This window comes from Panthera onca, chromosome B1, assembly GCF_046562875.1.
Source record: "Panthera onca isolate mPanOnc1 chromosome B1, mPanOnc1 haplotype 2, whole genome shotgun sequence".
Classification (NCBI taxonomy): domain Eukaryota; kingdom Metazoa; phylum Chordata; class Mammalia; order Carnivora; family Felidae; genus Panthera; species Panthera onca.
In genome coordinates, this window is record NC_138342.1 from 104,067,955 (window position 1) to 104,094,116 (window position 26,162).

Genomic DNA, 26,162 nt, shown 5'->3' on the forward strand with positions numbered 1-26,162 from the left:
GTTTCTGCCCTTCATTGTTTTGATTGAGAGTCACTGGTGATTCAAATTATTGTTCTCCATATTCAGTCTGGCAGCTTTCAAGATTTTGTCTTTTGTTTCCAGCAGTTTGCTATGATATGTGTAGGTGTGGCTTTCTTTGTATTTATTTTATTTGAGATTCACTGAGCTTCTTGATTGTGTAAATTTGTTTGTTTACCAATTGGAGGAAATTTGGCTCTTTTTTTCTTCAGATATTTTTTCTGCCCCATCTTCTCTTTCCTTTCCTTCTGGTATTATAGTAACACATATTAGACCTTTTGATATTGTCCCATGAGTGGTCTTTTAATGTAAATCTTACCAATTCACCTTCTACTTAAAACTTTCCAATGACTTCTCATTAAAAGTAGAATACAATCCATACTCTTTACTATGTCTTTTAAGGTCTTATGATCTGCCTATGACTATCTTTCTGACCTCATTTCCTACCTCTTTTTTCTTTGTTCACTCTATCACATTGATTTTTTTCTTCTTTCCCTGGAACATACCAGTCATTCTTGCCTTTGCACTTGATGTTCCATTTACCTTGCATGCCCTTCCCCTAGATATTTCAAAGGCTGACTCCTTCGGATATCAACATAAGCTACCTCCTCAGAGAGGCTTTCTCTCACTATCCCAACTAAAAGCTGCCCCAACTCCTTAACACACACACACCCACACTCATTTTAGACCTGCATCTGTTTTAGTAACTTTATTGGGATAGAATAAATATAAAATTCACCCACTTAAAGTACACAGTTCAGTGGCTCTTAGTATATCCACAAATACATGCAGCCATCACCGCAATCAATTTTAGACATATCTATCTTATTCATGCTATTTTCTAGTACCAAGAACAATGTCTAGTGTATACTGCATGCTTGGTAAGGTTTTCTGAATACATGAATTCATTAGCTCTGAGATAATTTAGGCCTTAGCCTCCAATAAAATATGAGGGAAGTTCATTTGACTACTTTCAGCTCTAGAAGTATTCTTTTATTAGAGCTGTGCTATTTTAAGGGCTCTCTAAAACAACTTAACCCATATTTTAAGAGATATTGCAGGAAATTCCAAAAAAAAAAGTCTTTTGATACAATGAATGCAAGTCATATTACACACTTCCCTAAAAGAGAATAGCCATCTTTTATTGACCTGACAGTTGCTGAGGAGCAGAAAGCCTCTCAGAAGTATTGCTCTGCTACTTTCAAAAGTACTCTGAACATGATTTATTTGTTTGAATCTTTAAAATAGATTATAGCATCTCTAGTACTTGTTTCATGTACTAATTATGAGTAATAGTGGGTTATTCATGAGATTCTAGATATCCATCTTTCATGTGGAATGTCAGTTCTGAGCTTGGTTTTTGTGCATTGTCTCATCCTCCTTACAGGCTTTGATGCGGCCTGGAAGAATTGATAGAATCATCTATGTGCCGTTACCAGATGCAGCAACAAGAAGGGAAATATTTAACCTGCAGTTTCATTCTATGCCAGTCGGTAATGACGTTGATCTGGCTGAACTCATCCTCCAAACTGATACATATTCAGGAGCAGAGGTAAGACAGTTCTTCTCAAAATACCTTGGTGGCAGGAAAACAGTGGGTTGGGGTCATTAGCAAAAAAGACTGCTTGATGCCAAAAATAGCCATATGTTAAGAAATCTTAAAACAGGAAATGCACTACGTGAAATTTAATGCACTAAATTAAATTTCATTTTACCTGGCCTGTATTATATCTCAGTTGTTTTCACCTGGCTTCTGTTGCTTCTCAAAATGTAGTCTTCAGAGAATTAACATGATACAGTGGAGAGAACACTGGGCGAGAAGTTCCTTCTTTCTGGTTTCTTGATACATCAGCTTCCAATCATTCACACACTTCTCTGGATTTTGATTTCTTAATCTGTCAAATGGAAATGATACACAGCTTTACATATTTTCTTATAGAGAGCATAAAAATGAAATTAGGATATCATGCAAGTGTTAGGAAGTAAAAGATTTGGCAGAAATTGTATTATTACCATCTTTTAACATCTTGGAAAATTATGTCATTCTACTTGTATATTAACAAAGATTCTCTCATAAAAACTGTAAAAGGGACAATCTACCCTTAGTTGTGAAACTATACTCTCAATAGGAACAGCAAGACCTCTGTGAAAATATGAAAATTTTAAGTATGGCAGATAAACACTTTTTTTCTCCTTAGCAACTTTTTAGTTAGGCCATTTTTATTTACAAAATAAAATTCTACTAAGATAATTGTGCATCTTTTCTACATACATTTCTTAAGGAAAGGACAGACTATAGTCCTCAAAATAGAAATAGCTTCTGAATACCACTGATAAGGATTTGTACTGGGAAATTAATGTTTTTTTAGTAAGAAATGGTAGATTCTTTTTATTCTGAGTTATTCAATAGACTGAGACTCTACATTCTATCTGCTTACTATTGTTTGTAATCTTTCTTCTGTATATACCAAAGAGATTCATACATAACAGATCATTAGTGGTACTCAGAGAGTATTGTAGATAAATTTACATGCAAAATTGGACTGAGTCTTTCATGCAGTCATAGCTAATTACAACAACCAAAATAAATCCAAAATCTCCTCATTGTTTTGTCTCAACTATGAACTATGTATATTTAATTTTCCCCCTGTAGAGAGGGGAAATTTTCACTAGAGGTTAAAAAAAACAAAATCCATGTAGAAAGTACTTTGAGAGGCAGTTGAAGTACATTCAGTCCTACCTGAAAAAATAATCCTTATGAGCATCTTTTGGGCACTACTGTCCATTAAGTTAAAATGAACATCTAGTTGCTGTTAATTGACTGCTCAGGTATTTCTAGAATTCAGTTTTTGATGTGAGACCAAGGGTAGCATCGTATATATATATGTCACTTTACAGGAAACAGCAAAGGGAAGAAACCGTAAATCTTTCACTTGAGCTGAGGGAAGTGGAAGAGCAGTTAGCAAGGTATAAATGTGCCTTTCTCACTTTGAAGTAATTCATGGTAGTAACATAGAGATGAAAAACAAAAATCAAAGCCAATGAGGTTCATCTGGCTAAAAGGAAAAAACTCAGGAATTATTGTACCAGCTTGCTAGTTCTTATGTAGTGCATGCCTGATTGAATCTATAATATGAGCACATTCATTTCTCATTAATTTTTTTTCTCATTAATTTTTATATCAGATCTTCTAATAATAGTCACAGGAAAAGTTGCAGAAAATTCTGTGCCTCGTTGAATGACATTTTTGGTCCCATAATGTTGAGGTGGGAGATGTATATCCCGCTATGGTTCTAATTGTAATCCATATGTTATTACAACTTCATAGGAATTTTGTTCAAAACTGTAGCTTAGTAGTTCTGGAATTTTCAGTTTGAGCAAGACAGATTTATTTCATATTGTTTGTTTTGGCTTTGTTTTTTGGTTTTTGGTTTGTTTTTTTTTTTTTGGTCTGATTTTTTTAGGCAGTTCACACAGGTACTGTGTGAAGGTATTGTTTGAAGAGAACAATTATGTTCTTAAAAGTCTTAAAATTAATAAATAGGAAATTTAAGACTGATAACATTTAGCTTCAAATAAAATATGTTACCATCTTTCCCCCCACCTCTTTCCATCAGAATGAAAATGATGCTGCAATATTGAAAGCTAAAATTCATTTTGATTTTTGATTTTTTAGCAGTAAGACCAATTCAAGCTGGAAACTCAGTCACCTGACTCCTACAGACCCAGTGCTTTACCACTGATATAACTAATTTATTTCTTCCTCAGGCCAAGGCCATAGCCTTCAGCACAGAATCTAATACATAGTACGTATTTATCAAACATTTAATGAACAGAAGAAGAAAAGAGATTTTAAAGATTGTATTTAGGAAAAATAAACTTCCCTTTGTTATTTACCATAAGGAGAGCCCTCTAACTTTGTAGCAATACACACTGCTACAGGCACAGCTACTTTTTCAGATTTAGAGTGTATCTCCTTGGCCACTCTTGGTATCAAATGAAAATGGTGATAAATTGTCTTCATAAGAGAATAGTATCATCAATATTATATAATTGGTATATTATGTGTATTATGTATTAATTTTAAACTGTATATTATTAGCTATATATACAAGAATTTGGCCAGGTGAGCCAGAGATGAGGAATTTGCTCACACCAGTGTCTATCTTTTAGAAACATAAGATGTTTAACTGTGGTGTTTTGTTGTTGTTGTTGTTGTTGTTGTTGTTGTTGTTGTTGTTTTAATTAAAAAGCTGTTGTTGAGAAGGGCGCCTGTCTGCCTCAGTGAGTAGAGCATGTGACTCTTGATCTCGGTCTTGTGAGTTCAAGCCCCACCTTGGGCATCGAGCTTACTTTAAAGAAATAAATAAATGACAACCCATAAAAGTCTATAGAGGGTGATTGTGATGATAGGGGTACTTTTAACGACTGGGATGGAAGGAAGTTACTTTTTTAAAATGTTTTCTTTTCACCTGGTGCTTTATTTTGCCCAGTCGCCTTGTTTCTTAAAAGCTTACACAGGCACAGTGTTTCAAATGGCTCTCATACCCTTCTGAGTTACTCCATTTTCCCTCCCTGGAGAGGGTATACAGAGAACTGGAACATTTCTTTAATTCTCAGAAGAGTCCCAACAGTAAGTTTGTTGCCAGCTGGAAGGGGAATAGGGTCACTAGGGAACAGCCTTTACAGAGAGGCTGAAGCAGGTAGCATCCTTCAGCCATCCTGCGCCTTCTACTCCCTGGTGGCCAAAACCTCATTGTCTTTGGCTTCTTGGCTGTAGCTTCCAGTTAATGGAAAAACATGTTGCCATTTAAAAGCAGATGGGAATTCAGTTCAGGAGGAAATAATAAGTCTTTTTTGGTTATAGCTATTGTTTTCTTCTGCTTTGATTTTTGTTTTTTAAGTTATTTGTAGCAGATTCCACTCCATTTTTTCATTTGTCTTTTATCCAATTAGTTACTTTAGGAAAACTTTTATCTTACCCAACCAACAGGAAATCAACAATCAAAAATATATGCACATGAAAGGCATAACTGGGCCCACTACCCATGTGCCATGTGCCTGGGAACGGAAGTGACGAGTAAGATATGTAATTTCCTCTCTGTGTAGGAATTTGCTGACATAGGCCGACAACTAGTATCTGTAAAATTTGAGTTGAATGTTTACTTGCTTTTGGATGTTAATTTCCTTTTAGTGATTATCTCATAAAGTGAAATTGATAATATGTCTAAGAGCCAGGTATCAGTTATACATTTTATAAATAATATAGGCAATTCTAACATTTATTTCATATATTAAGATTTGAGGATTCAACTTCCAAGAGAGGCAGTAAAGGGAAAACAAAAAAGAATTTTAGTGTTGCATTGGAGTAGACTTTTAATACAATAGTAGTCTTTTTCTTTCAGGGTAGTTACAGACAAGTTATTCAACCTCTTAGAACCTCAGTTTTCTCATTTTTAAAATATCTAGGTAACTGAAGTTGGGTTTTTTTTAATTTTTTAAATACTTTTATTTATTTTTGAGAGAGAGAGGCAGACAGAGAATAAGCAGGGGAGGGGCAGAGAGAGGGAGACACAAAATCTGAAGCAGGCTCCAGGCTCTGAGCTGTCAGCACAGAGTCCGACGTGGGGCTCGAACCATGAACTGCGAGATCATGACCTGAGCTGAAGTCCAATACCTAACCGACTGAGTCACCCAGGCACCCTGTTTTCTTTTCTTTTTTTTTTTTTTTTAATATTTATTTATTTTTGAGAGAGAGAGAAAGAGAGAGAGGGAGAAAGAAACAGAGTATGAGCAGAGGAGGGGCAGAGAGAAATGGAGACACAGAATCTGAAGCAGTCTCCAGACTGAGCTGTCAGCACAGAGCCTGACGTGGAGCTCGGACTCATGAGCTGTGAGATCATGACCTGAGCTGAAGTCAGACACTCAACTGACTGAGCCACGCAGGCGCTCCAATGACTGAAATTGTTTTGAGGGTTAAATGAGGTAACAAATATAAAAGCACCAAAAAACAATGTGTGGCACATAAAGAGTGCTTCATAAATGTTACTTCCCTTCATTCTTTCTTCCTCTTATCTGTTCACTATTTATATTTACCACTGAAGTTTTAGATGATATTGCTATAAGATGGTAATGTTTTGCATTCCCTCAGTAACCATATAATATATCTGAAAGCTAAATAATAAATGAGTTGCTTCTTGTTCTTTTCTTCAAAATATAACAAATGCTTAGTATGGTGATTTTAGGGTAATCTTATCAATCTACCGCTAGAAAGTCTTCTTAAAGCAATTTGTTAGAGTTAAATACATTCCACACTAAGTTTTTAAAAAGCTTTAACTCCATATAAATTTAGTCTCTTTAACCTTGTTTGACTAAAACGATTACCTTGCCCTGGATTTTGTTTTGTAGTCTTTGCCCTTCTGGGTCTAATAGCTCAAGGTCTTCATGCCAACTTGACATTAAAAAATTACCTCCCAGTGTAACTCATTTATTCAAGAAGGCTCTAGTCACCATGCTGAAGCTATTATAGCTAATAAAGGGAGAACCTTAAATTAATTTACTGTCTTGTTGATTAACATTCCTTCTGACATTGTCTCTCTTTTCTCCAACACAGTGAAAACAGAAAAAACAATTATGGCTATTTAGGATGTCTGTACTCTTCCTACATGAAGTCTCTTGTGACGATTTTTCCCAAACTAAAAATCAGGATCAATGTGTTCGAATGTGGCATAGATTGACTCTATCTAACAATACCTCTGAGATAGTGATAAGCAAACACCTGTTAGCCAGTCTCAGGCTCTCTGGTTAGTATTGTTAGAGAGCAGCTTGGCGGACTGTTCCTGTCCCTAAAGTGAAGCAGAGTACCACAGTACTTAGCAACCTCCTGTACACTGTAACCTACTTGTCCTACCTAATCAGAAACTGCCCTATGAAAACATACTGCTACAACCAACTGGTCTACTGCTCTTAAGATCCTTGTTATCTCTCTACCCCTTCATGTGCATTTACCTTAAAATTCTGTACCCCAGAGTTTCAAAATACTCTTCTTTACATAAACTACTGAAATAACTGCTTTGTTATGAAAACACCCCAGCACAAGTGACTTGTCTTTTTTAATTCTTTTACACTGATTTCTGTTTCCCTTGTTTAGCTATTTGCACATTTTCCCCCGTAGTTATTTTAATATGAGCAGCCCCATCATCTCCCCCAAATAAACTAAGATTCTCTACAGCAGAAACCGGGTTTTTTTTACTTCTTAGACTATCTCCAGTATCTCATATTCAGTGGATGTTAATGTTGGATGAATCATAAATTTATGTGTTAATCTGTCATTTCACCAACAAAAAAAATGTCAGTTTTAACATTCACTTAAAGTGGAATTTTCTAGTTTTAAATGTACTTTTGTATACATTATCTATTTGAGAATCTTAACCCTATGGGAATAGTGCTATAACAAGAGAACTAGACCCAAGCAAAAACAGTGGATTTGTCTGAAGTCCCACAGCAAATAAGTGACAAACCCAGGACCAGAAACCAAATCTTTCAACTCCTCCTAAAAGACTCTTCATGATTTCTCCATTCCTCTGAGTCATCTAAAGAGTCTTTGAAAGTGTTTCACTATTCCCTTTGACATATCTGAATCTTTGGTAAAGGCTTGCCTGCTTTTATGAACAGTGAGTTAGTGAACTAAACAGCAGATATGAAACATCTTTATGTTTTTATATGTACTTATCTTATATGTGATTATTTTTAGTTACCTTGTTGTCATCCTCCCAAATAAGTATAAACTACTTGAAGTTATATTTTCATCTATTCATTTACCATATTTTTCAGATATTGAGAATAAGTCCTGCAGTTTTGAAGGAAAAACATATAAACAACTAAGTTCCATATAATGTATTCATGTGGCACGATCTAATGATGTACAGAATACTTTGGGAGAAAGAACAGGGTGTGACTCACACTAGCTGGGATTGAATGAAGGGATAGTCGATCTGAGTGTTAATGGGTGAATAGGAGTTCCATAAGTAGAGTTCCATAAGCTTGGAAGAGAGCATTCCTACCTGTTAGAAAGGCAGAGATGCACAAAAGAACACAATGTGGGCACCTGAGTGGCTCCATTGGCTGAGTATCTGACTCTTGATCTCAGCTCAGGTCTTGATCTCAGGGTCATGAGTTCAAGCCCCATATTGGGCTCCATGCTGGGTGTGAAGCCTATTTAAAAAAGAAAAGAACATGGATTGTTCTAGATTTGGTTAAAGGTTGAAATATGACCAGAAGAGTCTGCCTATAGAAGTAGTAGGTGATAAAGCAAGAAAAGTAGGTAAGACAATGTGAAGGACCTTGAATATCATCCATACTTGGCTTTTCTCCTTTAAGCATTGGAGAACCATTGAAAAAGTTAGTAAGAAATGTTGTCATCAAATTTTTGCTATCAAAAGATTAGTGGCATTTTATGTCAAAGCCACCATTAAGTAGCCTACCCAAGCGCTAAGTGAATTAAAAAAATATGCTCCTTGGTCCTACCTGGTGACAGCTACTTGCCAGATCAAAAGGCTTGTCAAGCAGAGCATGAGCTTTCATAAAGTCCGTATTTCAGTCCTTATTTACCCCCTCTCCCCCAAGCTGGGCATCCTTGTATGGACACAACGTTCACATCTTTACAAAACTGTCTCATTTTTGGCTTATCCACTTTTAAATATCCCTCAGAGTGCCCAGCACAGTAATTCATATAAAGTTCATATGTAGTCATTGAATAAAGAAATTTAGATTTTTACAGCCCACGTAGATAAACTATTTTCTGTGACTTTAAGATTTGCCTCATAAACCCTTGGACGAACATATTTTGTGAATGGGATAAATTATGAGAATTTGTTATTTATTATCCATTATGGAGGGAGATGGGAATATTAAAGATGTCTTTATGCAGTGTCTTTTTTGGATGCGAGAGTGATCTGGCTGCAACATCTGTCACCCCATTGATTGTTAGGGTTTATTCAGCTGATCTGGCTGGCTAGACTGGTGTCCTCTTCCTCCCTCATGGCTCCACATGCGTACCTCCCAAAGCTATGTGTACAGTTGAAGAGGACCATTTTTTTTTTTTTAATTTTTTTTTAACGTTTATTTATTTTTGAGACAGAGAGAGACAGAGCATGAACGGGGGAGGGTCAGAGAGAGGGAGACACGGAATCCGAAACAGGCTCCAGGCTCTGAGCTGTCAGCACAGAGCCCGACGCGGGGCTCGAACCCACAGACCGCGAGATCATGACCTGAGCCGAAGTCGGCCGCTTAACCGACTAAGCCACCCAGGCGCCCCAAAGAGGACCATTTTTTGATTGAGGGTGTACAAGTAGCTGCATTGCCCTGCCAGAACATCCAGACAGGCTCTCAAGTACCATTTGTAGGAGAACATAGGGTAGTCTTAAGATTCGACACACATCCAAATGAGGTCTGCCTTGCTTTAGAACAACAACAAAGATGTCTTTTGTGCAGCGTTAAACCAGCCATGAGGTGCAGCACCTGGTATGAATGGCCAAAGTGTTGAAAGTAAGGTGTGTTATGTCTTCTGAGCCGTCTTATCACATATAATTCTAAATATAAGCTCTTAGGGCCAGCACCTTATCTCCACAGCACTTTTCGGTTGCTAAAATGTGCCTACTCTTGCAAATGAATTGATAGAATCTCTAGAGCAAAAATCAGCATATACTGAAAGCAGATAGTCAGGCTGTAACTTTTAAGGCAGCCCACTACACCCCTATTCTTGCCCCTTCCCCACAATTTTACAATCTACATACTTACAGAAGAAGTTCGGTAAAAGCCAAGATCTAGACTTTAATCCTATTTTGGCCATGTATTACACTATTAGTTTGGCTAAATCAGTTATCTCTAGAACTCAGTTTTCATATTTTAACAGGGGAGGTGGGAATATGGTCTCTGTGATTCTTTCTTGTGTTAAAAATCTATGTGGTTATATACCTGTCATAGATTAAATTAGTTGTATAAGGAATCACTTAGGGATTGGATTTCTAGGGATATATAATGTGGTTTTGTTTCCTTTACAATGCTTCTAGAAACCTGGGATCTTAGGGTCTTAGTCAATGTCTCTAAATATTTGCTACTGTGGCCTAGAGATCCTAATCATAGCACCAGAGGAAGAGGAACATTGAAAGAGTGACAGTACATAGAATTCAGAATTTAATAAAATTCTCCTTAGCAATTTTCCACTGAATGAAAATGAAAGTTTTATCTGCTCAGAGATGCCCAGTGATTGTGTGTGTGTGTGTGTGTGTGTGTGTGTGTGTGTGTGTGAGAGAGAGAGAGAGAGAGAGAGAGAGAGAGAGAGAGAACTTCAGTTTTTCTGCATTTCAACTTCCTTAAGAACAGCTACTCAAATTCAACATCTGTGATTCTGGAGGCATTATGATAAAAAGTGTTGTAAAATGGAAATAAACACCAGCTCACTTTTTCCCTAAACTCTTTGTTAGGAAAGTAAGTGTAAGTTACAAAGTTATAATGTTCATTTTAATGTGCAGTTTTTAAAATGTCCAGTGTATGGAGATATAAACATCCTCTGTATCTGTAAACTTTAGCTTCTACTCAAATTGGCAATACAAGAACCTTAATTCAGCTTACCTGAAGGCTATTTTATATTTTAGATAAGATGTTTACACCAAAGCAAATCATTTTCCAGAACACCTTGTGCTGCAATACCTGTATTACTGACTCCTTGCCAGATGTTTAAAGCTGCTGTCAGCTTACAAGAACCATTAGTCAGAAAGGAAATGGACATTGAATGAGAGCCTGGCTAGCAACAAACTTAATAGAGCATTTTATAACCAAATACTGAAACTTCTTTATAATGAAGCAGTATATCAAGGCAACCAATTAGTCAAGACCTTATGATCTAGTCCCCAAACATCGGTCCAGGCTGAATCTGTAGCTGTGAAGAATTACGCAAGCCAACAGTAGTGCTGATTTAAGCATTTTAATGTTCTGCTTTGTTTTTCCTTTTCCAGATCCATAGTCACTATTAACACATGTTGGCTCCCTAGAATTTTTGCACATTTAATCTATGCTTCTTCATTTTCAGAAGAGTTATAAAATTTAAGGGTTCTATGAACTTGAGAGGAACACAATTTAAAAAAGTTGTATAAAGCGTGCTATTAATTCTATTTTATAGATTCTGATAGAGTTGGATATTTTTGCTTGGTTATTTGAGGCGATAGAAGGTTAATTTCTAATAATTTGATTCTATATATGAAAAGAATGCCAAAAACATATGTGAAAACTGTTTATCAAGAATATTTTAAACTATGCAAAATTGCATTTTAGTTAAGCAAATGGGTTATGGAATGAGAAAGATCTAAATCCAAATGCCTAATATTTCCTACCTTGTGATCAGTTTTCTTATATGTAAATAAAGTTAAGAAAAATCTCTATTTCATAGATCTATTGTCCAGAATAGATGAAATTCCTGTAAGGTACTTATCCTTGTCAGTAACAGCAAGTGCCCAATAAGTCATTTTCATTATAGTTTTTTAAATCAGCAAAGTCAATCTAAGTGATGTTTAACATAAAAAAAAATCCACAATCTGCTTATTTTTTATATTTCATTGCCTTAGATTTTATTCACACTCATAATGAGTGTTTCATATGTATGTCATATTTTTAGTCTTAATAGTGTGTTCTTTAAATTCAAATTATGTTTCATTGTTACATGCAGTATTTATTTCAGCTAGTTTATATTTGTAAACATTGTTATCCCTATTTTTATTTTTTCTTGTTAAAGATGTATACTATTTTTTACTCTCAAGTGTGTAAAGCTAATGTTTCCTTACAAACTGCTTACATAATATCCCTGTATCAGCATATTCTTCAAGGTAATCCTAGTTACTAGTATACAACTTAATTCTAACTTTTTTTAACATAAATTTTGTTGGTTGAAAAAAGTGAACCTAGCAACTTCAGAAAGTTGAGGGTTTCTGTTTCTACTAGAATAATCACTTAGGAAATAAGCATTCCTAATTACTGTGCCCTTTTATTTAGGTTAGGTTTAAACCCAGGTATTTAGGTAAAGCCCAGAAAGCTAACACTAATGACAAAAGCACTACATGTCATTTGCTGTATGATGGTGACATAAGGATGTTCTCATTCTTCATCCCCAAATGACAGTTTCTGAGCTCTCAAAGGTGTCATTCTATTAAAATGTTACTTAAACTCTCTAAAATGGTTGTTCAGAGTTGCAGTGCAGTCATTAAATTGTTCTTAAATATATATAACCTTCACCACGTTTTGGAAATTTAAAAACAGAATCTAACCTTTCCTTAAACTAGAAAGAAAAGTAGCCTTATTGAGATCTTCAGAGCTCTCTTTTTTTTGTTTAATCTATGTTTTCAGCCTCCAAATATTATTGCTGGAGTTCTTTAACAATAATTAGCTCTCTTTTTGCTATTAAAATCTGGAAAATTGATTTTTTTTTTCGCTTTTATATTTTAGGAAGGTTTCCTTATTCAAGACATTATGTGTAATGCACATGCTGTATTTACCATTGTGGAAGTTTCAAATTATAAACTAATTATTTTCTCTTTTTCTTCAGAATTAAAAAAAAATTCACTTAAACTGTTTTTGGCATTAGAACAAGACATTCTTTCGGTAGTAGCAAAAGTAGCCCCTTGGCATATTTTTTTATTCACTTCAAAAGAATCCTTAAGGAGTGGTTTTATATTTAAAACCAAGAATTTTATTTAGTTTGCCTAGCATTAACTTCTTGCCAGAATCCTTAAAAATATAAAAGGTCAAACAAATATTCTCAGATATAAAAATAGTAGTCCCCCAGCATTTCGTATTTTGTTGTTGTTGTTGTTGTGGTGGTGGTTGTGTGCCCTAAGCCTATGCTAGAACTGGAGATTGGGGTGGGGAATCATTTAATTCTAAAAGTTGTCAATTCAAAATGAAATTTCTTGTTATACCACTGAGTTGGTCATAATTGACATGAAATATTCACACATGCACAGGTTCATAAAAGCTGGTCTGATGGTTCATTAATGGCTTCCTTATAGTTTAATGAAAGACACTTATGCTGTGACTTCATCTGTCATTCATTTATGAAATTAGTATTGTACATCTGCTTTGTGCCACACATCAAAAACCTTCTGCCATGTCTAGTCCACTTTAATTTTAAACCCTATGGGATATTTTCATGGATAGATTAATACCTTCAGTGCTTTTAATTAATCCATTAAAAAAATGTTTTTAATGTTTATTTTTGAGAGAGAGGGAGAGAGACAGAAAGAGTGCGAGCAGGAGCGGTGCAGAGAGAGGAGACAGAATCCAAGCAGGCACCAGACTCTGAGCTGTCAGCACAGAGCCTGACACGTAGCTGGAACTGATGGGCCGTGAGATCATGACCTGAGCGTTGGACACTTAACTGACTGAGTCACCCAGACACCCCTAAATTATGCATTTTTATTTATTTATTTTTTTTAAATTTTTTTTTTTTTTTTTTTTTAATTTTTTTTTTTTTCAACATTTTTTATTTATTTTTGGGACAGAGAGAGACAGAGCATGAACGGGGGAGGGTCAGAGAGAGAGGGAGACACAGAATCGGAAACAGGCTCCAGGCTCCGAGCCATCAGCCCAGAGCCTGACGCGGGGCTCGAACTCACGGACCGCGAGATCGTGACCTGGCTGAAGTCGGACGCTCAACCGACTGCGCCACCCAGGCGCCCCTTAAATTTTTTTTTTTTAACGTTTATTTATTTTTGAGACAGAGAGAGACAGAGTATGAGCGGGGGAAGGGGAGAGAGAGAGGGACACAGAATCGGAAGCAGGCTCCAGGCTCTGAGCCATCAGCCCAGAGCCCAACGCGGGGCTTGAACTCACAGACCGCGAGATCGTGACCTGAGCTGAAGTCGGACGCTTAACCGACCGAGCCACCCAGGCGCCCCTAAATTATGCATTTTTAAAAAAATAATTTGTTTACAAAATTTTAGAGAATTATGTAAAGTAAGTTACATTAATATTTTCATTCATTTTGTACTTGTATATACAACTAAAAAGCAATAATTGAATTTTAGGGACATAATAAAATAAATCAAGTAAGGACAAGACTTGGTTGCTGTTATACATTTTAAATTATGTAAAAATTAAAACACATTGAAGTTCAACTTTAACATGACCTAGCTTAGTATAAAATTTGGTTTAATGTGGACATAACTTAGATCCTACCCCAAGTGGTTTTTTGCAGTTAGTACCAAGAGACCTCATAGTAATAATTTTTTCCATAATAATATAGCATAAAATAGTATATAACTATGTTCTGTATTATTCTGAATTATTTTTGATATTCAAGTAGTGATACATCCTAAGGACCTCCAAGGGGCCTAAACATAACTGCATAGGTATTTAAAGAATCAGTTGACCTGCTGCCTGAACCACCTTCATCTGTAAAGCTATGTTTAAATATAGCTCTCTATAAATTGAGCATGTTCTGTAAGCTAACCATTCATGAAGATAGTATATTCTCTTCTTTGATAGCCAATACTTTTGGTGATCAATGTATAATTCATGTTTATAGTCATATAATAGACAAAATGTAGAATAAAGCAAAAGAGAATATTGCTACCATTTTATGTGCTTCACAGGGAAACCCACAGCCTTGGAGGGCGGGGGGGGTGGGGGGGGTGGGGAGATGTCAGTGTCTAATAAGTTTCAAGCTTTCTTTCCTTTTTTCCTAATGGTAATTGCTTATAATTTTTAAGTAGTCTGCAATGGACTGAATTTTGTTTCCACAAAATTCCTATGTTGAAGCCGTACCCTTGATGTGATTATATTTATAGGTAGAGCTCATAAGGAGGTAATTACGATTAAATAAATTCATAAATTCATGATAAATTCATATGTGGGACCCTAATAAGACCTCCTGTATGCACAAAAGAAAGGCCATGTGAAAATACAATGAGAAGGTGGCTGTCTGCAAGATAGGAAGGGAGCCCTCACCAGGAATTGACCATAGGGGCACCTGACCTCAGATGTTTAGCCTCCAGATGTGATAGTAAATAAATTTCTATGCTTCCATCACCCAGTCTTCAGTATTTTGTTATTGCAGCCCGAGCAGGCTGAGTCCATTATAGTTCGCATCTTTATAGCACTGGTTATGTTATATTTTGAGGTTCTTTCTTTGTAACTAATGAAGATTATTTCTGTTAATTTATAGTCATTAATTTCAGCCTTAATTGTCTTTGAGAATCAGATGATTATAGGCAGTTCCTAGTTTACCAAAAATTTACAGTAAGTTGCCTTTTGAGAATTCAGAATATACTTATTTCTAGAAGCAGTGCTTCTAGAATGGATAGTTTCCCATGGTAGTCCCCCAAAATGTATTTCACCACTAGTATAACTAATCTGAAAGTTGCAAACAAGTTGTAGCTCCCAGAGCAGAACACGCATTATTAAAGCCAACCAAAGGAAAAAAGATTTTATTTTCTTGTTCAGGCACAGAGCGAGTTCCGTGGAAGATTAGATTAGACAAAGTTTGTCTTCACTTTTCACCCTTCACCTTCCAAGTTTTCTGTAGCACCCCCCACCCCGCCCCAGCCCATATCCTCTAGACCTGCTTTTCTAAGTGCTTTTTTTTGACAGTCCCAATCAATGGTCTCAGAAAAACATCTGACTGAATCAAATCAAATCATCAGTCAGTATTACTACAAGGGCATGTGCATTTTTAAAAATTTTTCTCTTCCAAATGAACCTCTAGCTGGTTACTTTTCCAGTTGTGTAAAAACAAGTGAATAAAAAAGAATTCCAGAGTATTCGAATCTGCTTTCTGTAGCTTTTCTTGTTCTTAACTCTTGCTTTCCCCCTTCTGCTGACTTTCAAGATACTTGAAGGGCTCAAGTTTCCTTGTAAAAAAGGTTTATTCCACACTAACAATTTTTACATTAAAAAGCATCCAATGAACATAAATAAAAGTGTTTACAGTTTGTTGAAAGGACTTCCCAATCCTTTCTATTGTATGCAATTACATTTTTACATGGTTATAATCAAATTGCATAATACATTTTATTGACTCTATGGTATTAGTCTAACTCATCTTAAACACTGCTATTATATTTTACTGAGCCTTATTAGGGGACTTTCAGGAAGAAGTTAAAAGGAAGATAATGGTAATAGAAGATACTGTGGTAAGTGATTTTATACTTGGGAAATCCTTATATTTTAGAGGATAGTTTAAAACATTGTCTCTGAAAGTATTAGAGTTCTTTGGAGTTATTTCAGGACTAGAATAGAGGCACAGAAGGGAAAGGATCTTAGAGCCCCTCACCCAGGCTTCAGTTGGGGAAGCTCAATTTTAATCTGTAAGATTTTGTTTGATGACAAGGATTTGTTCCTAAAAGAATTTTGGCCCCAGTTTAAGAATTGAAGGCCTCAGTTTAAGATGAAATTCATAGTTTAAAATGCAGAAAATTCAGTTTTCCACACAAGCACCAAAAAGACAGCTGAGATAAAGAATAAAATTAATAACCAATTTCTGCCCTTTGTAAGAAGCTTTCTTTATTAAACATTTTTATGTAAAATTTTTGGAAATATATTAGATGTAGAAGTAATCAGTTAAAGAACTTCTAAAGAGAGGCACCTGCGTGGCTCAGTCGGTTAATGACCGACTTCGTTCTGCTCAGGTCATGATTTTGCAGTTCATGAGTTCGAGCCCCTCATTGGGCTCTGTGCTGACAACTCAGAGCCTGGAGCCTGCTTTGGATTCTGTTTCCTTCTCTCCCTGCCCCTCCCCTGCTCATTCTCTCTCTCTCTCTCTCTCTCTCTCTCTCTATCTCTCAAAAATAAAACATTGAATTTTTTTTTCAATGTTTTATTTTTATTTTTGAGAGACAGAGAGAGACAGAGTGCGAGCAGGGGAGGGGCAGAGAGAGAGGGAGACACAGACTCTGAAAGCAGGCTCCAGGCTCTGAGCTGTCAGCACAGAGCCTGATGTGGGGCTGGAACTCAGGAACTGTGAGATCATGACCTGAGCCGAAGTCAGATGTTTAACTGACTGAGCCATCCAGGCACACGTAAATAAAGCATTTTTAAAAATTAAAAAAAAAAAAAAAACTTCTAAAGAAGAAATATTTATAAATATTTCATCACCAATCATTCAGCATGACCCCTAAAACTAGACTATATATGCTTAACACCATATTTCTGTAGTATTTGTGTACAAATTCTGAAAAGTAGTATTTTCTATTGTCAAAAGATCAATTTTTTTTTCTTTTTCAGTGATGCAAGTTATGTATGGGAATCTCCTCTCCAAACATTTATCTCACTAGAAAAATTAGGAATGTTTCTCCTACCATACTAAAAGATATGCTTTGAATAGCTAGAATTATCTCATAAATGTCATTTTTAATAATATGTATATGTTTTATTAATAGATTTTAGTTTTGAGCAATTTTGGGCTTACAGAAAAATAAGTGGAAAGGGAGCCTGGGTGGTCCAGTCGGTTACGCATCCAACTCTTGATTTCAGCTCCAGTCATGATCTCGCATCCTCCTTGGGATATTCTCTCTCTCTCTCTCTCTCTCTGTCTCTCTCTCTCTCTCTCTCCCTGTCTTTCTGCCCCCTCCCACATGTGTGTGCTCTGCCTCACTCTTTCTCTAAAATAAGAAAAAAGAAAAAGAAGTGGAAGATACAGAGTTCTTATTTACCCTCTCATCTCCTCCTCCCAGTTTCCCCTATTATTAATCTCTTGCACTATTGTGATATGTTGGCTAAAATTGTTGAGCCAGTATTGATATATGTATATTTTAATGTTTTATTTATTTTTGAGAGAGAGAAAGAGAGAGTGAATAGGGGAGGGGCAAAGAGAGAAGGAGACACAGAATCCAAAGAAGGCTCCAGTCTCTGAGCTGTCAGCACAGAGCCTGACACAGGGCTTGAACTCCTGAACCATGAGATCATGACTTGAGCTGAAGTCGGATGCTTAACTGACTGAGCCACCCAGGCACCCCAATATATTATTAACTAAAGTCCACATTTTACGTTATGGTTCACTCTTGATGGTGTACTTTCTATGGATTTTGACAAATGTGTAATGACATTTGTATACAACAGTACTATATCATATAGAATAATTTCACTTCCTAAAAGTCCCCTGTGCTTCACCTATTCATCCCTACCTCCCTCATCCCAAACCCCTGATATTTTTACTGTCTACATAGGTTAGCCTTTTCCAGAGTGAAATATTATTGGAATCTTTCACATGTTTCCTTCATGTCTTTTTGTGGTTTGATAGCTTATTTCTTTTTACTATTGAATAATACTTCATTGTCTGCGTGTACTGTAGTTTGTTTATCCATTCACCTACTGAAGAACATCTTGGTTGCTTACAAATTTGGGTGATAAAGCTTCTATAACCATTATGTGCAAGTTTTTTTATGGATTTAAGATTTTATTTTATTTTTTTAATTGTTTTAAGTTTATTTCTTATTTTGAGAGAGAGTGAATGGGAGAGGGGCAGAAAGAGAGGGAGAGAAAGACTTCCAGGCAGGCTATGCACTGTCAGCACAGCACCCAATGCGAGGCTCAAACTCACAAACTGAGAGTTCATGACCTGAGCTGAAACCAAGAGTTGGATGAGTGAGCCACCCAGGTGCCCCTGGACTTAAGATTTTAACCCTTTGGGGTAAATACTTAGGAGTGTGATTGCTGGATCATATGGTAAGAATATGTTTACTTTTATAAGAAACTGACAAACTGTCTTCCAATGTGGCTGTTCTATTTGCATTTTCACCAACAGTGAGTGAAAGTTCTTATTGCTACATATCCTCATCAGCATTTGATATTGTCAGTATCTTACATCATAGGCATTCTAATACGTGTATAATGGTATCTCATTGTTAATTTGCAGTTCCTTAATGACATGATGTTTAGCATATTTTCATACGCTTATTTGCTGTCTGTATATCTTCTTTGGTAAACTGTCTATTCAGATCTTTTGCCCATTTTTTAATTAGGTCATTTGTTTTCTTATCTGAATTTTAAGAGTTCTCTGTATATTTTAGATGTCACTCATTTATTACATTGTTTTCTAAAAATTTTCTCCTAGTCTGTGGCTTATTTTTTCACTCCAATATCTTTAATAGAGCAGAAATTTAAAAACAAATTTCTTAATGTTTATTTATTTTTGAAAGAGAGACAGACAGAGCATGAATGGGGGAGGGGCAGAGAGAGAGGGAAGCACAGAATCCGAAGTAGGCCTCAGGCTCTGAGCTGTCAGCACAGAGCCCAACACAGGTCTCAAAATCCCAAACTATAAGATCATGACCTGAGCTGAAGTCAGATGCTTAACCAACTAAGCCACCCAGGCGCCCCAGAAATTTTTAATTTCAATGAATTACTAATTTTTTCTTTCAAAATATATTTAGTAAGGGATTAAATGTATTATTTCTAGAAAAAGAGATCTATTTGGAATCAGTTTATGCTTTGTAAATGTTTATGGATAAAAAAAATCACCATATTTGCTCACTGGTTTATTTTTGTCCTCATTTTATAGCTGTGGTGATTTATAACTTTTAATGGCAAGGGAGAATTATTCCCTCAAAGAACTGTTCACCATGAAGAAAACCATTCTCTTTTCTTTTGAACATTATGCTACTGTATTTGAGTCAGATATTCTGCCTGCATGAATAGAAAAACATTCTCCTTAGAAACTGGGACTCCCTACTCAATGGGAGTAGTTTTAACTTGGGCACATGCAGTATTTATATGTAGATCACACACTACACAATGGCAGTACTATACAGTCGTGTTTCAAAACACAGAAGTGTACTAGGAGATGATAGATGAGGAGAGGGACATTTTAAATGAGGAAGTACACTATAGAAAGAGGTTTTTATATTTTTTGAGATTTCTGTGATACAAAAACCTTGTCACATCACATATTGGTAGTGATGTAATAAAGTCTCATTCTCTAAGTTCTGCTAAGTCACTTTATGACCTCAAACAAGTCTTACTTTCTTTGTATTTCTGTATCTTTATGCTAAAGGAAATAATTCCTGAGAGCCTATCTTTACATATCTTTATGACTCTTACTTTGCACTATACTACCTGTTATTTTCAAAGAGTATTAGATCTAATGTTAGGGGAAAATGTCTATAAAAAATACAAATATTGCCCATATTATAAAATAGTAAGAGAGAAATTTAAAGCAAGAAATTTTGTTTCACATACGGTATTTTCTAATTTTTTAATCTCATTCAAAATTAATTGAGGATTTTTAAATGATAACAAGCTGACATGGCTTTTGGACATGCATCTATTTGAAATATATCCCAGTAGGTACAGAGCAGCAAAACACTGTCATTCTTTGGTAATTCTATTCATATTAGAAAAGCTTAAAGCATAACATTTATAGACTACGATTCTTTCTGCTTGCCCCTATGAAGAAAGCAGAGGGAAGGCAGATATAAAAACTGAGGAACCATTACTAAATGGCATCCAAGTTACATAGAAATAGTGCCCTAAAATTTTGGGATTCTTTTGGCTTAATGTTTTTGTGTCCTACTTTGTTCTTTATCTGATTTTAACTAGAATAATATTCTCAATATTTTTGTTATTAGGACTCAAGTTCACCTAGCAGTTATATGCAGTGGGTCAACTGTCACCTCTTATGGAACCCTAAGTTACTGTCTCAGTAAACCAAGGGCAGATTTGTATCAGCAGAACTCCTATACCTGGCTATCTGAAATATTTTCCAGTATCTTAATAAGAGTTTACATTGCTCCTCGTTAAACAATGTGTGTTTTAAATTCTGAATCTTCCAAGTAAGCTAAATCACTAAAAAAAATTCTAGAAGAGATTCATAAGTCATCAAAATGACAAAAAATTCAAAAATCTGTACATAAAACTTTATAGTTTGTGAGGGAAGTTTAGAACTTCAGACACGCGCTTTAGACTTTGAAGACAGTGTCCATCTTTAGACTTGCTCATCTCTCAATATGAAATTCTGCCCCATTACTAATTAATTTATACTGAGCCCACCAAAACCCATTTTTTCCCCAAAAGTTTTTTCCCAAGCTGACAGTATCATTATTGTGAAAATACCTGGGACTAGGAAGGAAAAAAGCAGCAGAGGAGCAGAGTCTGCTGAGAATAACTCCAAAGATGTGGAGTGACAGGGTGTGTGGTTGATTCACTTTCTCTTCCTGTTTCAGTAACTGACACATCTTTTATGACCCTCGTTGGTAAAATTTTTCTGTAGATGAATTGTATAATTAATATGAGATTAAAAAGGAATGAAATTAGATGAATGAACATTAGTTGAGACCATACTCTTAAGGAAGAAAGGACTTGTAAAGATAAAGATTTGAAATAGTCATTTTATTTTTTAAAAAAATTAATTAGTATGAAAATGAAAATTGCTTTTTTTAAAATTGTCTCAGATAAAGTCAAATGCTATAGTTAATCTGAAGATTTCTGTTTCTAAATGAGTATCAGTGGATCCCTTTATTCAGCAATCTCTTTTTGGTGACACAATAAAAAAAATACCTTAACAAAATACTATATACTAAAGTACTACAGAGCAATCTAAGATAATTTTTTGTGTTACATTGACTTAACTTTACGTGTATTTTGTGGAGTGTTCTGTTACCACAGCACATGTATGCATGTTTAGATCCACCCAGGTCATAAACAGATGATAGAAATTAAAACTTCAAATTTAGCTGAAACCAAATTATCTTTCATATCTTGCAAGTTTCCCAAAAATTAACAAAGCTACCTTATAGGAGGAGTCATAGAGTAAACTAGTGCCTTTTATTACACTGCTAAAAATGCCCATAGAATAGGTCAGGCCCTGCATGTTACAACAACTCTGGAGAATGAAAGCCTGGCAGGAGAACTAAATATACAGTTACATGTTGAGTGGCAATAACAGACAAGCTATCATTTGGAATTTAATATAGACAATAAACATTCACCTTTGCTTTTTCTATTCTCTCCTGCTTTCCTCTTTTTTTTTTTTCAGCTTTATTGATGTATAATTGACAACATTGTAACATATTTAAAGTGTACAGTATGATGGTTTGATATATATTGTGAGACTCCCTCTTCAAGTTAATTAACATATCCATCGCCTCCCATATTTACTTTTTTTGTGTATATGTGCAAAAATTTAGCTTCTACTCACTTAGCAAATTTCAGTTATACAGTAGTGTCATCAACTCTAGTCATCATGTTTTATATACATGAGATCCTCAGAACTTTTATAAATCTTCTGAAAATTTGTACCCTTTTACTAACTTCTTTTGATTTCTCAAATTCTCCATTCCTAGGCAACCACTTTTCTACTCTCTGTTTCTGAATTCAACTTACCTTTTATTTATTATATTTTTTTTATTAGGCTCCACATATAAGTGATACCATGCAGTATCTGTCTTTGGCATATTTCACTTAGATTAATGCCCTCTATGTTCACCCATGATGTTGAAAATGGCAGGATTTCCTTTTCTAAGGCTATATTATACTCCATTGTGTGCGTAAGGATGTTTCTGTATTTACACAGACACACCACATTGTATTTATCTATTCATCTGTTGATGGACACTTAGGTTGTTTTTATACCTTGGCCACCATAATTAATGCTGCAGTGAACAGGGGAGTACAGATATCTCTTCAAGATATGCTTTCATTTTCTTTGGATATGTACCCAGAAGTGGGATCTGTGGATCATAAGATAGTTCTGTTTTTAATTTTTTGAGAAACCTTCATACTGTTTTCCATAATGCTGTACCAGTTGACATTCCCACCAGCAATATACAAGGGTTCCCTTTTCTCCACATCTCCACCAGTATTTGCTATTTCTTGTCTTTTTGATAATAGCTGTCCTAACAGGTATGACATAATGTTTCATTGTGGTTCAGTTTACATTTTCTTGATTAGTGACGTTGAGTACCTTTTAATTTACCTGTTGACTGTTTGTATGGATTCTTTGGAAAAGTGTCTATTCAGGTCCTTTGCCCATTTTTTAAATTGAGTTATTTAGGTCTTTTTGCTGTTGAGTTATGTGAATACCATATATATTTTGGATATTAACCCCTTTTTGGAAATATGGTTTGCAAATATTTTCCCCCATTCCATGGATTGCTATTTCGTTGTTTGATGGTTTTCTTTGCCTTGCAGTTTGATATAGTCCCAGTTCTTATTTTTGCTTTTATTTGCCTTTGATGTCAAATCTAAAATATCATCACCAAGACCATTGTCAAGGAGTTTACTCCCTATGTTTTCTTCTAGAGATTTTATACTTTCAGGTCTTATGTTCAAGTGTTTAATCCATTTCAAGTTGATTTTTGTGTGTAGTATAATACAGGGGTTCAGTTTCATTCTTTTGCATGAGAATACCCAGTTTTCCCAACACTATCTATTGAAGAAACTGTCTTCCCCATTGTTTCCTCTGTTTCGGGCTCCTTTTTTTTTTTTTTTTTTTTTACGATGGAACTAGTTTAATAAGAATTTTCTTATTCCTTTTTCCTCCTTCTTCCTTGCATCCTAGCACCTGAGAGGATCAGCAGCTCTAAAGAGTAAAGCCTGACCCAGCCCCCTCCTCAAGACTACGGGTCTGAAACCAGCCTGGCCCTGGAAGGGGTATAGAATCTAAATCAGATTTGGAGTACTGATTATTATTTATTTTTTATTTTTTTTTTATCTTTTATTTTTTAATATATGAAATTTACTGTCAAATTGGTTTCCATACAACACCCAGTGCTCATCCCAAAAGGTGCCCTCTTCAATACCCATCACCCACCCTCCCCTCCCTCCCACCCCCCATCAACCCTCAGTTTGTTCTTAGTTTTTAACAGTCTCTTATGCTTTGGCTCTCTGCCACTCTAACCTCTTTTCTTTTTTTTTTTTCCTTCCCCTCCCCCATGGGTTTCTGTTACGTTTCTCAGGATCCACATAAGAGTGAAACCATATGGTATCTGTCTTTCTCTGTATGGCTTATTTCACTTAGCATCACACTCTCCAGTTCCATCCACGTTGCTACAAAGGGCCATATTTCATTTTTTCTCATTGCCACGTAGTATTCCATTGTGTATATAAACCACAATTTCTTTATCCATTCATCAGTTGATGGACATTTAGGCTCTTTCCATAATTTGGCTATTGTTGAGAGTGCCGCTATAAACATTGGGGTACAGGTGCCCCTATGCATCAGTACTCCTGTATCCCTTGGGTAAATTCCTAGCAGTGCTATTGCTGGGTCATAGGGTAGGTCTATTTTTAATTTTCTGAGGAACCTCCACACTGCTTTCCAGAGCGGCTGCACCAATTTGCATTCCCACCAACAGTGCAAGAAGGTTCCTGTTTCTCCACATCCTCTCCAGCATCTATAGTCTCCTGATTTCTTCATTTTGGCCACTCTGACTGGCGTGAGGTGATATCTGAGTGTGGTTTTGATTTGTATTTTGTTTCAGGCTCCTTTACTGAAATTTAATTGACCACATTTGCATGGGTTTATTTCTGGGCTCTCCATTATGTTCCATTGGTCTATGTGTCTCTTTTTATGCCAATACTGTACTGTTTTGATTACGATAGCTCTGTAATATAGTTTTGAAATCAGGAAGTGTGATGCCTCTAGCTTTGTTCTTCTTTCTCAAGATTTATTTGACTATTCAGGGTCTTTCGTGGTTCTATACAAATCATAGGATTATTGTTGTATTCTGTGAAAAATGCCATTGGCTTTTTGGTTGGGATTGCATTGTATCTATAGATCACTTTTGAAATGGACATTTCAACAATATTAATTCTTTTAATCCACAAACATGGGATATGTTTCCATTTACTTGGTCTTCTTTAATTTCTTTCATCGTCATAATTTTCAGTGTACAGATGTTTTTTATCTCCTTCAATAAATTTAATCCTAACCATTTTAATTTTTGAAGCTATTGTAAATGATACTGTTTTCTTAGTTTCTCTTTCTGATAGTTCAGAGCTAGGTCACCAGACATTCACTAGGTCCTTCTAGGGAGATACTGGAGACTTGATTTTATTGTTTGAGCAAGCCAGAAAGAGAAGGCAGGGAAATGTCTGCCGGCTTCCCCCAAGGATTGCAGCCAACCCTAAATGCACACTATAATTAAGAAGCTAGGCCCTCAGGCAGCAGCTTGTAAAGTATGCATTCAGACCCCCTTCCAGGAAAGACTAGAAGATGTATAGTTTTGTTGGTTCCCTCTGTGCTGAGCCCTAAGGGGATAGCTGCAGTGAATGCTCATCTGCCCGTGAAGCACTGCTTCTTTGTTTGCTGTAGTCTTATTAGTCTCATGTATGCCAGCCCTGTTGGCTTTCAAAGCTGGATGTTTGGGGAACCCAATCTTCAGGTGGGGTCCTAGATGTGTGGTCCAAACCCTTAACTCCTCAAGGACAAGTTGAGAGTTGGGGGTTTTCTCCAGATTGTATGATGCTATGCCAGGCATAGAGTTTTTAGTAAGAGTACATCTTAGCCTTTCCTACCCACTTCAGTGTATTTTCTCATTTGCCCAATGTATAGGAGTCCCTCATAGATGATTGCTCCATGTGTATACATTTGATGTATCTGTGGGAACAGAGAAGTTCTGGAACCTCCTATGTTGCCATCTTGGTTGACTTCCTAACTGCTTTTCTTTTTATAGTATAAAATCAAAATTCTTTTAGTGATACAAGCATGCAAGGGATAACCAAAGACCAGACCAGAAATGGATGCATTTCTTTGCCAAGTCTTGTTGCCTGCATTAAGAAACTAGCAGCTGCCAGGGGCACCTGTGTGGCTCAGTCAGTTAAGTGTCTAACTTTGGCTCAAGTCATGATCTCACAGTTCGTGAGGTCAAGCCCCTGATGTCAGGCTCTATGCTGACACCTCAGAGCCTGGAACCTGTTTTCAAATTCTGTGTCTCCCTCTCTCTGCCCCTCCCCTTCTCACACACACCCTATCTCTCTCTCTCAAAAATAAATAAACGTTAAAGAAATTTTTTTTATTTAATTTTTTAACTTGTTTTATTTTTTATTTTTTTTTAAATTTATATCCAAGTTAGTTAGCATATAGTGCAACAATGATTTCATGAGTAGATTCCTTAGTGCCCCTTACTCATTTAGCCCATCCCCCCTCCCACAACCCCTCT

General features: G+C 35.9%; 1 protein-coding gene across 4 annotated transcripts in view; it reads left to right on the forward strand.

Moving 5' to 3' along the window:
- AFG2A (AAA ATPase AFG2A) overlaps positions 1-26,162 on the forward strand; it is a 368,869-nt gene that overhangs the window by 291,881 nt on the left and 50,826 nt on the right. For 2 of the 4 annotated variants that reach the window (XM_060654237.3, XM_060654238.3), the window contains exon 15: positions 1,406-1,570. In XM_060654237.3, coding sequence (XP_060510220.1) covers positions 1,406-1,570 — 165 coding nt within the window. Of the gene's footprint in view, positions 1-1,405; positions 1,571-26,162 lie in introns of those variants that run through there. The other 2 variants (XR_009616188.3, XM_060654243.3) reach the window with 2 other exon arrangements.